This window comes from Salarias fasciatus, chromosome 16, assembly GCF_902148845.1.
Source record: "Salarias fasciatus chromosome 16, fSalaFa1.1, whole genome shotgun sequence".
NCBI classification, from domain to species: Eukaryota; Metazoa; Chordata; class Actinopteri; order Blenniiformes; family Blenniidae; genus Salarias; species Salarias fasciatus.
In genome coordinates, this window is record NC_043760.1 from 33,602,208 (window position 1) to 33,617,271 (window position 15,064).

At 43.9% G+C, this 15,064-nt stretch overlaps 3 protein-coding genes across 3 annotated transcripts; all 3 read right to left on the reverse strand.

Annotated features, from left to right (window-relative positions):
- Positions 1-2,311: 2,311 nt before the first annotated feature.
- On the reverse strand, positions 2,312-3,241 carry LOC115402744 (olfactory receptor 51E1-like). The gene has a single exon (XM_030111267.1). The coding sequence runs from the start codon at positions 3,239-3,241 to the stop codon at positions 2,312-2,314; it is 930 nt and encodes a 309-aa protein (XP_029967127.1).
- Positions 3,242-9,099: 5,858 nt separating this feature from the next.
- On the reverse strand, positions 9,100-10,035 carry LOC115402745 (olfactory receptor 51E1-like). Its single transcript, XM_030111268.1, has one exon. It carries the CDS (start codon positions 10,024-10,026, stop codon positions 9,100-9,102), a length of 927 nt encoding a protein of 308 aa, XP_029967128.1. The 5' UTR covers positions 10,027-10,035.
- A 2,696-nt stretch (positions 10,036-12,731) lies between these two features.
- On the reverse strand, positions 12,732-13,667 carry LOC115403201 (olfactory receptor 11A1-like; the record flags this gene model as incomplete). Its single annotated transcript, XM_030112044.1, has 1 exon — positions 12,732-13,667. A coding segment is annotated over one exon (936 nt), but the record flags the coding sequence as incomplete, so codon positions are not given.
- Positions 13,668-15,064: the final 1,397 nt, after the last annotated feature.

Sequence of the window (15,064 nt, forward strand, 5' to 3'; positions counted from 1 at the left end):
GCCCACTCTACAGCTGGCAGCTCACTGGTCCTCCTGATGCTGGGTCTGAGCTACAGCTCCCTCTGGACCGCCAGCGCCGCCCTGTTAGTGACGTCCCACCAGCGACAACTTCCACCGGTGAACAGAGTGGTGCAGCAACAACGGAGGATGAAACAGCAGCTCGATAAAAAAACCCCTTGCAAAATATCCAACACTTGCCGTGTGGGACTGGGTCCGAGTCCGGCGGACTGTTTCCGAGTCCCGTGACCCACTCGCTCCCACAAGCTTCTGTTCTTCTGGTCTGCACCGCTGCAGGTCGCAGCACAGCTGTGGTCGGCCACCTTTCACCTGGCAGACGGTTCATGCTGGCACGCCAGTCGCCTCCGACAGGTGGCGCCACCGTCACCGTCTGATCAGCTGACTGCCTCGGGTCCCCTCAACACCGATGGAGTCTGGGAGCCTCCAAGTGCACATCCAGCGAGGCAACCCTGTGAGATGGCTGTGCCACCTGAGCTTGTGCAGCCAGGACCTCATCCAGGCAAAAGTCCTCATATCTCAAAGACTATATCACTGACTTTTCAACCTAAGCTTAGTTACTCAGCCTGTGAAGTGGCAGAATACTCCACAGGGCTATGAAGGTAAACCAGCAGTCCACCCAGTTTACCTAGGCAGGGTGGCTGTTTGGCCTAAATGTTGTTCATGCACCATATTGCTGTTATTGCACTTTATTGTTCATAGGAGTGTTCTACAGGGCCCCCAAAGGGACATACTAAGTCTGGCTTAATACTGAATAAAGAAGTTCCTTTGTGTACTGTGAAATCCCAACACCACTCTGTAAAGAGGACAGATTTTCCACTGGAAAATTCCATTCACTCAGATGTAGGATGGGATATTTCAGGGTTTCCTTTATTTATTTAAAGCCGTGTGTATTATAATATCCCAGTACACCATAGGGGACCGCCAGAATTTAGACAATGCAAACTCAGGGAGAGTAATTCAGTTTGTGATTTTGAATGACACATTATGTACAAAGAAAAAAACAACCCCAATACAAAATATGAGAGATTTAATTATCATATTCCGTGAAATGTACAGCATCATTATCGCCATGAACCAATTTAAAGAGTTTCATTTCACTTTGACATTAACATTGTCATGAATGCAAGTTACAGGTTATGAGAACAGGAAAAGTGAAAAGATAAGTGATAAACAAGACAGAAAATGAAGGACAAAAAAAACAAAAACAAAAACAAAAGTTTTTTGGTAGCTTCCTCAAAAATGGGGGACCTTGACCCTGACCTGAGACCATGTTTCATTTGGACAACTGAGGACCATCACAGATGATGAGTATTAATATCCTATTGCTGATCAACTTTGTCATGATGCGCAAAAACATGCAAATTAATAATTTAATGAGGCTAATGATATGCATTTCACCCCACTGAGGCTGGCTATCCAGGCTACAATGGCTAAAAAGGCTCGATTCTTAAAAAAAAATTAGAAGAAAAAGGTGAGAATGAGGAGTGGTCAAATTATAAGTAACAAAATGACTGAAAGGGTCAAGAATGGAGCAAAAACAGGTCACATGGTTGAAATGGTTTACATGATTCAAAATTGCCGAGCTAAATCAGTTCAAGTATAATGAAAAGGTTCAAACTGCTGTGAAATGGCTTCAAAACTAAAAGCTAAATTAATTCTAACTTGTAGTGATGAGTTGTTCAACTCAATTAAAAATACTGGTCACAGTGGAAAGTAACCCGAGTGTGGGTAAACATGTCAGCAGTCACAGACTCTAACGCTCATTCATTCTGTTGATCGCAAATGTTAATGATCATTTTGCCCTTCTTTTCTACACAGTAATGATATCTTCATGAAAATGATTCCAGATTAATCAAGAAAAAGGAAGATGAAATTGTTAAGTCAGGTTAATGCAGCCAGTTAATGATAACTTGATAAAGTTGGTTGAAACTTTACCTTTTCGTGCAATATTCAAGCTGCTTCTGAAAAATATTTACAAATTTTATCTTAATTAATATTAAGTTATTATATATTATTTGATATAATACATAATGGTAACACTTTATTTGAAGCCCCCCTGTAAAACACATAAGTACATTATAGCACTGTATAACTATAGTTATAAACACTCATAAATGATCACAATGCTTTATAACATCAGGACCTGACCCTAACCCTAATCGTATGCTGTATAGTGGGTTATAAAGCATTGTGATCATTTATGAGTGTTTATAGCTACTTGTAATGTGTTATACCGGGTGCTTCAAGTAAAGTGTTACCTATATAATAAGTAAATATTACCTAGTACCTTTATTTAATGACTTTCTTTGACAAGGCCCAACAACTTCCTGAGGTGTTTATTAATCTCTTTCATTTTCACGCCATAAATAATGGGATTTAAAAGAGGATTATACAATACTACTTGTAAAGACATGATCAAATGCACAACTTTTGGAAAATTGAGATCAACTCGAGCTGCAATGATATTATACACACACAAAAGTGAGAAGCTTATTAAAACCAGCACATGAGGTAAACACGTCTCTGCAGCCTTTCTTCTGATGTCTTTGCTGCTTCTGTAGGTTATTAGAAGTATCTTTGTGTATGTGAAAAGTATGAAAAGCACAGGAAGAACGAGAATATTGATCAGCACAACAATTCCATATATTGAGTTCACCCTCGACGTCTGACAGGTAAGCTTGAAGACTGAGTTGTTGCAGAAAATTCCTCTGAGGGTGAAGTGACAGAGTTTTTGGTTACTGCTGATTACAACTGAGACGGCAACCTGAGAACCGGACAGGAACCAAGCCAGAAACAGCAGAATCGTCACGGTTCTCTTTGTCATGATCATCGGGTATAACAGAGGATTACAGATGGACACATATCGGTCATAAGCCATGGCTGCCAACAGCAAGAAATCTGCACCACCTAATGTGTAAAATAGAAAATGCTGAAAAAGACAAGCTTGATAAGAGATGGTCTGTCTTTCACATAAAAAGTCAAAGAGAAACTTTGGGTAGATGGCAGTACTGAACAGAAGTGAGTTCACTGACAGGGCTGCAATGAAAATGTACATGGGCTCATGCAGGCTCCGGTGCCTCCAGATCAGGTAAAGAATGATGGAATTACTTAGAATTATAAGCGTATAAAGAGCCAATGTGACAAAAAAATACAGAAATCTGTATTTGTTCACTTCTACATAGCCACCAATAGTTAAATATGTAGCATTCAGTTTATCATCCATGCCAAGACAATCAGACAGTGAATCAGTCAGAACATTAGTGTATAATGAGAAAAGTATGACAGTAGATTTACCTCAAATGACCTGATCTACAAATGAATCTCCTCAGTTGCACCGCAACAGTTCTTCAAATTGTGCCACCAAGGAAGAGAATGATTTAATTTGTTGTATTCACTGACTTAAGTTCTCTACACATCTTTAGCAAACTCTGTTGGACTTAATCTCATTACTTCCACCCACACTGCCCCCCCACCCCACCCACCCTATGCTCCTCCTCTGTAAAGTTGCTGAGTCATCATAAGCAGTTCCATTTCATCCCTACTGACCACCAGACGGCGATGAGGAAAGCACTGAATGTTCCCTTCGCGGCTGTTAGCCATGCAGTTGGTGCTTGGCCTGAGCGCCCACACCGATGGTTTGCAGGGATTTTTCAAATAGAGAGTGATCTAAATACACACACACACACACACACACACACACACACACACACACACACACACACACACACACACACACACACCATATACATATTTTAATACAAAAAGTCATGAAACATTACAATATCATAAACAGGACATGCGCGGTGACTGTGGTGAACTAGCATTAGTTACCGTTAGCTTACCATCATTCCTGCTCGTCTTCTTCATCTGAGATTCAGCTTCGTCCTGCTGTGCCTCCTCCAGAACTTCCTGGACTTTAACACTGCTTTATCTCACCGCTCAGAGTCTTCTCTGGCTCTCTGGCTCTAGCAAAAAGCTACAGACCAGGTTGTAGGTGCACTACAGCCTCCATGTCATCTGGACCTGTGTGTCTCATAAAAACTGGAGTTTCATGTCACGTTGCAATGACAACTCCACCCGTGCCAAGCCGGTACTCTGCATAATGGAAAACAACCAGGGCCAAGGCTGGATAAACACCCCTTTCCCACAGGCAAAAAACCTGCTTAAACCCGCTGATACCCGGCTCCTCATGGCAGCGGGAAAGGGTTTAATCAGCATTTCGACTGGGGTTGATCAACCCTGCAAGCGACCCGGGTTTTAATCGGCTCACATCCGATTGGATTCAGTGGAAAAGGCCGACCCGGGCTGATGCAGTAATTTACCTGATGTTGTTGCCGTAGCGCGGCTACGTTAGCACGCTTGTTGTTTTTGGACATAGTGTGAGATATCCTTCATCAAGATGGCCCAGCATTGGCAAGATAGCGAGATCAGAGAGCTTCTCTTGGTCCATGGGGAAGAGGAGATTCGTTGACCGGTAATGTGAAGTGAGCTCTGCCAAATTGTTTACCTCGCGGTGTTGCACTGATTTTGTCATCAACGTGGGACACCATCAGCGTGGGAAAATGCAGCCTCACAGCTCGCCTGCAGGAGATTAGACCCGGATCTGCAGGAGGCGGGAAAGGAGGCAATTGCCGATTGTTAATGGGTCGACCAGCGAGTTTCAGTGGGATAGTGGTAAAAGTGAACTGGGCAGAATAAGGCCAAGCGGGGAGTAGTGGAAAAGCTCCACTGGAGTCAGCTCAGCCTGTGATCAGTGAAAGTGGCGGTCATGCCCTCTGCTCATGACACGAGAGCCCAGGAGGGGAGAGCCGCTGTGCTGCCATTCTCTGTCCTGAACGTAGCTTCAGTCCCAACTTCAATCAATCAATCAATCAATGTATTTTTGTATAGCCCAGTATCACAACAACAGCTGCCTCAGAGGCTTCAAGATGTTACATTGGTTGGTAAAAATAAAAACAGTGAGTAAGCATAATGTTAATATGTCAAATTCACAGTAACGAGACAAAACGAAGCAACCACTGTCTTAGACCCTCACATCCGGCAAGAAAAAACTCCAGAAACCCAGTGGGAAGAGAAGAAATCTTGGGGAGAACCACAGTATGGAGGGATCCCTCTCCCAGGGACGGACAGCTTTGGCAACAGCTAGCATGAGACAATAAGAAGTAAAGCCTAGGACTATGTTGAGGACAGTCCGTTGGACGGTCCAGCACAGGAACTACGGATCCCAGAAGTAGAACTGAAGCCAGTCCGCGGGCAGCACCGACAGGAGTGTCCTCCCGGTCCGGACGGAGCTTGTTCGTAGGCCCTCGTAATAGTGGAGTCAGCAACTGAAACTGGAGAAGACTCCCCCTCGAAGGGGGGGACAGCAGGTGAAAAGCAATGAACGGACTAAAGGGAATAACATTCAGACATTAGAGGACAGGGCTCAGTGCACCGTACTTCCCACAGCATTCTAGCTCCTAGGGCAGCTTTGTGGATAGTTTAGTATTTAAACTAGTATTTAGTTAGTATAGTTTAGTTTAGTTTAGTTTAGTTTAGTTTAATTTAGTTTAGTTTAGTTTAGTTTGGTTTAGAATCCCTAGCTGACCTGATCATAGGCTGCATCGAAGAGAAACGTCTTGAGCTTAACCTTAAATGTGGAGACTGTGTCTGCCTCTTTGACACCACTTGGAAGCTGGTTCCATAAAAATGGTGCCTGATAGCTAAAGGCTCTTCCACCTAGTGTCCATTTAGAGACTCTAGGAGTCACCAGTAACCCTGCATTTTGAGAGCGAAGTGCTCTGATTGGTTGATAAGGCGTTAAAGCATCTTGGAGATAGGTCGGAGCCATCCCATTTAGGATTTTGTAAGTCAGGAGAAGGATTTTAAATCTAACTCTAAACTCGACTGGAAGCCAGTGAAGAGATTTTAGAACGGGAGTAATGTGTTCACGTCTTCTAGTTCCGGTTAATAATCTGGCGGCCGCATTTTGAACCAACTGAAAGTTTTTTAATGCACTTTTTGGGCAGGCTGCGAGAAGGGAGTTGCAGTAGTCCAATCTAGTGGAAACAAATGCATGGATGAGTTTTTCTGCATCGCTTCTAGGTAGAATGTTTCATATTTTAGCTATGTTGCGCAAGTGGAAATATGCTGTTTTACAAGTCAGGTTGATGTGTGCTTTAAAGGAGATATCCTGATCAAATAAGACCCCAAGCTTCCTGACAGTAGAGGAGGAGGATACACTGACGTTATCTAAGGTGATAATCTGTTCAGATAGACACTTGCTCAGTTTATGGGGGCCTAGTATAATGACCTCTGTTTTGCCAGGATTAAGACGGAGATAGTTCGTAGTCATCCAGGATTTAATTTCTCTGATACAGTCACTGAGTCTGTCTATTTGATTAGTTTGATCAGGTTTCATAGATAAATACAATTGTGTGTCATCTGCATAGCAATGAAAATTGATATCGTGGCTTCTAATTATGTTCCCTAAAGGAAGCATATACAACAGAAATAAAATTGGCCCGAGCATGGACCCTTGAGGAACCCCATAACTGCCCTGGGAGCACGGTGAGGACTGTTGGTTAACGTGAACAAATTGGTACCTATTAGATAAATAGGATTTGAACCAGCAAAGGACTTTTCCTCTGATGCCGACCTCACATTCTAACCTCTGCAGGAGAATATTGTGGTCGATTGTATCAAAAGCTGCACTGAGGTCTAAGAGAACCAGGATTGAGACTAGACCTGCGTCAGCCGCCAATAGCAAGTCATTAGTGACTTTAACTAACGCAGTCTCAGTGCTGTGATAAGCTCTATATCCTGAACTTGCTGGCCCTGTGTCTACGTCTGCTGTGGAGGCGGCGTACGCCCCCTGCTTACCCCAGCTTATTGCATCGACCTTGTCTGTTGACCTTCTGAGCGATAATGTTAGGGTCAGCCTGGAGCCTGTGACTGGTGAAGGCAGCGTTCACACCCCCCACTCCCGGTGCGTCTCGTCTCTAGCGAGAGGGCAGGAGGAAGAGCGAGATGCTGTGCTGCCATTCCCTCTCCTGAATATACCCCAGCTAAAACTTTTGGGCCCCGTGGTCTTGTGTCTGCTTGGTAGGCGGTGCACACCCCTTTCACTCAACTTATTACACGAACAATGTCTTTGACCTACTGAGCAACACTGTTCGTGTCAACCAGGCCATGATCGGCAAAGCTGATGTTCGTATCCCCTGCTTCCGGCGTGTGGCATCTCTACAAGGGGGCAGAAGAATTAAGGAGCCACTGGGCGGCCATTCCCTCTCCTGGATATAGCTTCAGTCAAACTTACTGGCCCCGTGGTTTAGGCAGTGTTCCCTTCTCTCAGCTTATCGCACTTAAGAAGTGGCATATCAGGTGCAATGGAAGGTTCTCACCTTTGTGCTACGAGTGGTGCCCTCCTCCAGGATGACGAGAGTGGTCTGGCCTCCATAGTGGCAGCCTTAGAGCATGTACAGATGGAGGCGCCACAACCGTCTCAGTCAGCCTGTGGGGGCCTTTCTCGGTGGTGTAGGCGGCCGATACATGCTGTGGTTCTACGTCCCTGCCCGCCTCCTCTTTTTTCACCCTATTGGGGGATGGGGACTGACATCCTTGGGTCAGCCGACATCGCGCCCCTAAAGAGGTGGTTGGACGGATTCTGCTTGGATGCCAAGTGGCACCATCACTGGAAGCTCGGCGCTCTCTGGATCTGGTGAGGCCGTCCCATTGGGTGGGGCCCCAGCCGGGCAGTAGACTGTCATGGATGTCAGTCTCTCGAGGTGGGGTGCCGTCTGGCGACACAGGGCGGTTTGGGAATGAGGAACACACTCATTTGGATTGAGTTCACAAATGAAATTCATACACATGTATACTCCACATACTGTGCTGCCCCTGCTGGTGATAATATAAAGCCACAGCTTACAGTAGAATTCAAGAGCTTTGTATAACAGCTCGTCTCTTGGTTCTCAGATATTTCACGGTCAAAATAAAAGCTTTAAAAGAGGCAGAAAACTCAGAGTTCAAAGGTGAATATCTCTGAGCAGGGATAAATTCAAACTTCCAGACTGGCATAATCTTCCTCCTGGGAACCGTTTCTACCATTTTGGGAACAGCTCTAAAGTCAGATTGCTGGTGTCCAAAACTGAGCTTCAGATGGTTGTTTGTGCTTTTATAACAGTGTTTTCATTTCACGAAACAAGTCAGCTCTGGATGTGATCTTAAAGAATCTCCACATTATAACAGTTTCTTGCTTCTCTTGACTGGTTGCTGTTTTTAGAAACATTTCAAAATGTTGGTTCTCCCTGTTAGGACACAATGTGGGCAGACTACACGCTCCATTTCAGCCTGGTGGCGATGAGACTTTCCAGGCAGTGGCTCCAGAACTCTGGAGATCCCCTCACTGTCCCTACTCAGCAGACTGAAAACCAGCTGAAGACATTTTCATACAGGCAGACTTTAACCACTGCATGGTTATTGTGTTTTTATGTTTCATTGTGGCCATTTAAAAGCACTTACTGGTTTTTACCTGTATTTTACCCGTCATATTTCTGTAGAAATCAAATGTACTTACTGCTTGAATTGAGAATTCTTCTTTTACTGTATGTGTTTTATTCATTCAAACAGTGGCTGGGGCAATGCTTTGGCTGGTCGGACTATTTGCTATGTGCTCATCATCCAGACAGGTGACTGCTGGAGGCCTGCAGATCTATTCTGTGGGATAAAAAAGGGATTTGTCAAGTGAAAATCACTGCCTGTTCATCCCAGTGACTTTCCACAAATACTCACCACAGCCATAAAACAAATAATGTTTTGAATAATAATCTTGTTTTATTCTCATTTCCCACTGAAAGAAGCCGTACAGAGAAGCCAGGAGCCATCAGACGCAGACACTCACACACTGGGACATGACGAAGTATGAATATACAAACCTATCTTGTAAAAAACAACATTTTGTTGACAAACTGCTGAAACGATGTTGTAAACCTTGCCAAAAATTATTTCATTTCAGAGAATATTACTCATTATCATTCTCTGATGTCCCCTGGTTAAGGAAACACACTGTTCAAAATGAATATTAACAAGCAGGAACAAGCATTATTCATTATTCTCTAGATTCAGCAACTTCTTGAGATGTTTATGAATTTCTTTCATTTTCACACCATATATGATCGGGTTCAAGACAGGATTATACAAAATCACTTGCAAAGCCATAATTAAACGCACAGTTTTGGGAAAGTTGAATTCCAGTCGAGCTACAACCACGTCATACGCACACAAAACAGAGAAGCTGATTAAAATGCAAAGGTGAGGTAAACACGTCTCGGCAGCCTTTTTCCTCACGTCTCTGCCGCTTCTGTAGGATATCAAAAGAATCTTTGAGTATGTGAAAAGTATAAAAAGCACAGGGAGAATGGCAATGTTTAGCAACACAATCAGACCGTACACTGTAATTAATCTGGAGCGCACACACTGAAGTTTCAAGACCGAATTGTTGCAAAAGATTCCTTTCAAAGTGAAGTGACACAGTTTTTTCATTGCACTTAAAACAGCCGGAACTGCGACCTGGGAGGCCGGCATCAGCCAAGCGAAGAGCAGTAAGAAAGTGACTGTTCTTTTCCTCATGATAGATGCATATAACAGCGGTTTGCATATCGCCACATACCTGTCATACGCCATGGCTGCTAACAGCAGGAAATCTGCACCGCAGAACGAATAAAAAAGAAAATACTGAACAAGACATGCTTGATAAGAGATGATCTGTCTGTAGGATAAAGAGTCTATCAGAAGCTTTGGGTAGATGTTTGTGCTGAACAGAAGTGAGTTCAGGGAGAGGGCTGCAATGAAAATATACATGGGTTCATGCAGGTTTTGGTGAGTCCAGATCAGGTACACAATAACACAATTACTGAGGATTATTAGAATATACAACATCAACATAATTACAAAGTAAATATATCTGTATTTCTTCATTTGCACATACCCTCCGACAGTTAAATAAGTGACATTAAATGTATCATCCATGGCAACAGCAGTCACTTGAATAACAGGAGAACAGGAAACAACAGGGAGTATTGGTGACAGTTGGGTTTTACAGGCGTACGTATACCTGTCCTCTGTATTACCTCAGTGATTGATGCTAAGCACAGACACTTTTTTATGCGGTTCAGCAACCCTCTCAGGACCTCATTAAACTCTCCACAACCACAGTGTTTTTTCATTCGTTTCCCAGCATGCTTTTTCAGGCCCGGTCAGACTACATGAAGATTGGATTGGATTATAATATTTGTAATCAAATGAGAATCAGAAATGTGATCCAGGTGTAGTGGAATTCCTGTGACTTTGTCAGTTATTCTTTTATCTCTTCCTCGTTTTTAATCTAGACTGTGCCGAGTGCAGCAATCCCCACAGGGGCGTCCCTTTCCAAGATGTGACCTTGAAACTGCTTAAACAGTCCAACTTTGATGGTTTGAGCTTGTTGGCACTGAAAGACGACGTTGATCAGCTTGTCCTTGGTGCCAGAGGGAAAGTGCTCACCCTCCACTCGGACAATATCACCACAAAGACCTGAGAGGTCCACTGGAAAACCGGGAAGAAGAAGCCCGATGCCAGATGAAGGACAAGGGCACAGAGGAATGTGATCATTTTATCAAGGTTACACACGATGAAAGATGGAAACTGCTAGTGTGTGGGCTCAGTGCCTTCAACCCATCATGTGACCACAAGGCAGTCACCGATGGAACCATCTCCTTGGAAGGAAACAGGATGAGTGGAAAGGGAAAATTGCCTTTTGACCCGGGCCAACACGTCACCTCACCGATGGAGCAGAATGCATGGATGCCGAACCGTTTCAGTTGGCCGAATGAACCCAGCATGATTGGAGTGTTCCTGTTCTTCACTGAGAGCGCTTTGGAAGAACGCTGTGCTGACCTCCCGGTCTCCAGCTCCAGGATCGCTCAGGAGTGCAAGAGTGGCCTTGAAGGCAAAAAGCTTCTTCAGAACAGGTGGACGTTTTTCTTAAAAGCCTGGCTCGACTGTCCGTTTGGAGACACTGGCTCGTCAGCCCTAATGCAGGATGTTTTTATTCTAAAAAAACCAAACAATGTTTGTTATGTCAATGTATGTTATGTCTGTTATGCTAAGTTTACATCCAACCCGGATGCCAGCAGCCACTCTGCTGTCTGTGCATACAGACTGTCAGACTATATGCAGTGTTCAGAGGGAAGTTTATGACTGAGACCAACGCTAGAAGGTGTGAGCACATCTCTGGACCTCCCAGATAATCATCTGATGTTTAATAGGAACCATTCTCTGATGGAAGGAGTTGTCACGCCCATCAATAGAGAACCTCTTCTAGTACAGTCATCGAGAAAGTTTTCCAAGCCATATCACTGGATGGAGAGCACATCAGATGACATCAGCACAGAGTCTGGCTGGTGGAAGAAAGCAGTGAAGATGCTCGGTGAGGAGGGATGCATCACGAAAGACCCTGTTGGAGCCCAGGACCTCCGTCCGGCCGACTCCACCCGGTTCTTTGATTCTATGCTTGGTATAAAGGATGCCAAAACAACTGACTTCAGATTATTACAAATGATAATAATAATAATAATAATAATAATAATAATAATAATAATAATAATAATAATAATAATGATAATAATAATAATACATTTTATTTGTAATGCACTTTCCATTTCAAACAGAAATCTCAAAGTGCCACATACAGCAAAATCAATGATAAAAAAGAAGACACAGTTAGCACAGCATAATAATAAAAACAAACAACAACAATTCATACTTATTTATTTATATTCAACTATTCACATTTTACCAGACCAGTTGTTAGTTATCAGGGTGTCTAGGTGTTCTATGTCTACCAGCCAGCTGAGAAGCAGCGTATTGATTGGCTTCATTTCGTTCTACGTCTCATTTCTCAGAGCGATCTCTCGGGAGCTCGGTTTCCGCCACACACACACACACACACACACACACACACACACACACACACACACACACACACACACACACACACCATGGTTTTCTGTTGGAAATATTGAACTAGTTCAACATTTACGGCCTAGATCCGTTTTGGAGCCGATTGTCGGCACAAATTCACTTTTTACACCGCAGATGTCAAGATACTCTTACAGGAGAGTCTTTTAGGAGGGAGGATGATCGACCGGACCAGCCGACTTTATCCAAAACGCTTTTATTCTCAGCTATCATCTCAATTGTTGTCTAACTTTTCACCACACCTCACTGTCGGTTGATTTTCACCACCATGTCCATGCTCGTTTCTTTGAAGTGAGTTAAAGGAGAGGCAGATGTTCAGGCTATAGCATGAAACACTGACTGCTGAGTCCAGCTGTGTGTCATCAACACGAGGAAACACACTCGCTGCAGGGCTCAATAAAATCCTATAAATGAGTCAGAGGGTCAATACTGAGACACAGTTCATGATTTGTAGTTTTATGTTTCTCTGTCAACTCATCACATCACACATATGTACAAATATGATCAGTACACCTTTACCAATAGAAAGAATAAAAGTATAGATATATATATATGTGTGCGTGTGTGTGTGTGTGTGTTACAGAAACACAGTCAGTAAACGTGTTCATTCATTTCATTAAAGTGAGGCTGACAAATGTGTTTAGATGCATATTATTCCGAAAAATACATTGTCCACATCGATGTCCTTCGAAGAAAATCAAGATATATACAAATATTCATCTTTTTTTAGAGTTACAGAGCAACTTATTTAAATGTTTTGAGATTTCTTTCATTTTCAAACCATATATAATTGGATTTAAAAGAGGATTATATAAAATCACCTGCAAAGTCATGACTAAATGCACAGTTCTTGACAAACTGTGTTCCAGTCGAGGCGTGATGATATTGAAAGCAGCCAAAGTGGAGAAGCTCAGTAACACCAGCAGGTGAGGAAAACAGGTCTCTGCTGCTTTCTTCCTCACTTCTCTGCTGCTTCTGTAGGAAACCAGAAGTATCCTCATGTACGTGAACAGAATGAAAAGCATGGGAAGAAGCGCCAGCAGCACCAGCGCCAGCAAACCGTTGACCGTGACTATTCTGGATGTCCTGCAGTGAAGCCTGAAGAATGAGTTGTGACAGAAAATCCCCCTTAAAGTGAAGTGACAGAGCTTCTGATCTGCACTGACGATGGCCGTCACTGCAATCTGAGATGCAGACACAAACCAGCTCAGGAACAGCAGGGAGATAACGGCTCTGCTGGTCATGATGCTGCCGTACCACAGAGGTTTACAGATAGACACGTAGCGGTCGTACGCCATGGCTGCCAGCAGCAGGAAGTCGGCAGAACCCAGTGCGTAAAAGAGGAAATACTGAACAAGACACGCTTGATAAGAGATGATCGGTCTGTCCGATAAAGAGTCGATCAGAAGCTTTGGGTAGATGTTTGTGCTGAACAGAAGTGAGTTCAGGGAGAGGGCTGCAATGAAAATATACATGGGTCCATGCAGGTTTTGGTGAGTCCAGATCAGGTACACAATAACACAATTACTGAGGATTATTAGAATATACACCGTCAGCATTATTAGAAAAAACAGATATTTGTACTTGTTCAAGCCTACATAACCATCAATAAAGATGAATGTGAAACTAGAATTCATTTCAAGGCTAATAAATCAAAGTGTGTGGCTTGACTTCACCTCCGAGCGTCATCAGCTTCAGAGTCCAGACTGGAAGCGCAACACCTTTATCAAGCTGAGTCGTCCTCTGAGGAACTCATTAAAATGTTTTCCAGCTCAGCCACAAGCACGTCCATCCACCAGTTGTCCAGTGACAACGTGGACGGTGCAGATATCACACTCAGATACACTGAATATTAATTCTCAACGAGCAATAATCTGCTGATTGTGATCCGGCCTCATGTTGACCCCGACGCAGACCCTGACCCTTCCATCGCCGTATTCCCAACAGAGAGCAGTTTACACACTTTCACAAACACTGCCACTCTTATATCGGAGATGGCGTGAAGAGTAATTCTTCGGCCGTCCTCATTTAAACTCCACAAGCTCAGATAAAGTTAGCTTATAACTCAACTGTTATAGTTAAACACACACAGAATCTGACCTGGCAGTTCAAAGAATGTCATAGATTACACTTCCAGAAACTAGAGAGTATCCAGAAACTAGAGAGTATCCAGAAACTAGAGAGTATCCAGAAACTAGAGAGTATCCAGAAGCAATGGACCTGCTGCGAAGAGCGAGAGCAAGAGAAGTCAGAAGAGCGAGCGCTGTGCAGAAAGTCAGCGGCTTCGGCCTCGCGCCTTTCAGCTGCCTCTTCAGGTCAATCTGCTCAGCAGCTTCACCTGGAAATATACTCATGTCCTCTGCGTGTCAAACATAAGGTCTGTGGGCTAAAACTGGCCCTTCAGAGACTCCAAACTGGCCCACCAGACCGACTACAAGCAAATTATAAAAATTTCAAAGAAAACTGATTTTTTTTTTTTCAACACTGCTGAGAGATCAGAGACTCTGCAGTGACAGATGGCTGCCTGCAGTCTGTCTCACCAAGCTGGTTTTGAGAAAACTCTGCATCTGTTAACCCTGAAGTGAGGGAAACTCTGAGAAGGGAGGGAACTCAACCCAGAGAATAAGGAGTAACTCTAACCCTTTTAACAGAGATAACTCCAATCCAGCTTAGATATACAGATATATTTTATTAATCCCCAGAGGGGAAATTCTTTTGCCCCGGCAGCCATTTTTACAGGCGCTCCTCTTGAGAGAAAATCAGTGGCGGAAGTTCTTCTCGGCATCTCCCCCTTCCGGCGGAGCCAAGGGCCGACAAGGGGACAGCTGGTCTTGGTGCAGTACCACCAGATGCCCACGATCAGGCATGCGGACACGGTAGACGACCTCGGAGAGGCGGGTCACCACCTCAGCAGGGCCCTGCCAATGTGTGGGGAGCTTACAGTAGGTGACAGTCCTTTTCTTCTCACCAGGCAGTACACCCAGACCTTCTGGCCTGGAACAAAGGCCCATCCACCACACAGAGTGCCATAGACCCGTTTCTACCAGAC

What these genes read in the sequence shown, in the direction of transcription:
- LOC115402744 (XM_030111267.1), bottom strand. Translation starts at nt 3,241, where the DNA reads ATGGATGATAAACTGAATGCTACATATTTAACTATTGGTGGCTATGTA.
- LOC115402745 (XM_030111268.1), bottom strand. Translation starts at nt 10,026, where the DNA reads ATGGATGATACATTTAATGTCACTTATTTAACTGTCGGAGGGTATGTG.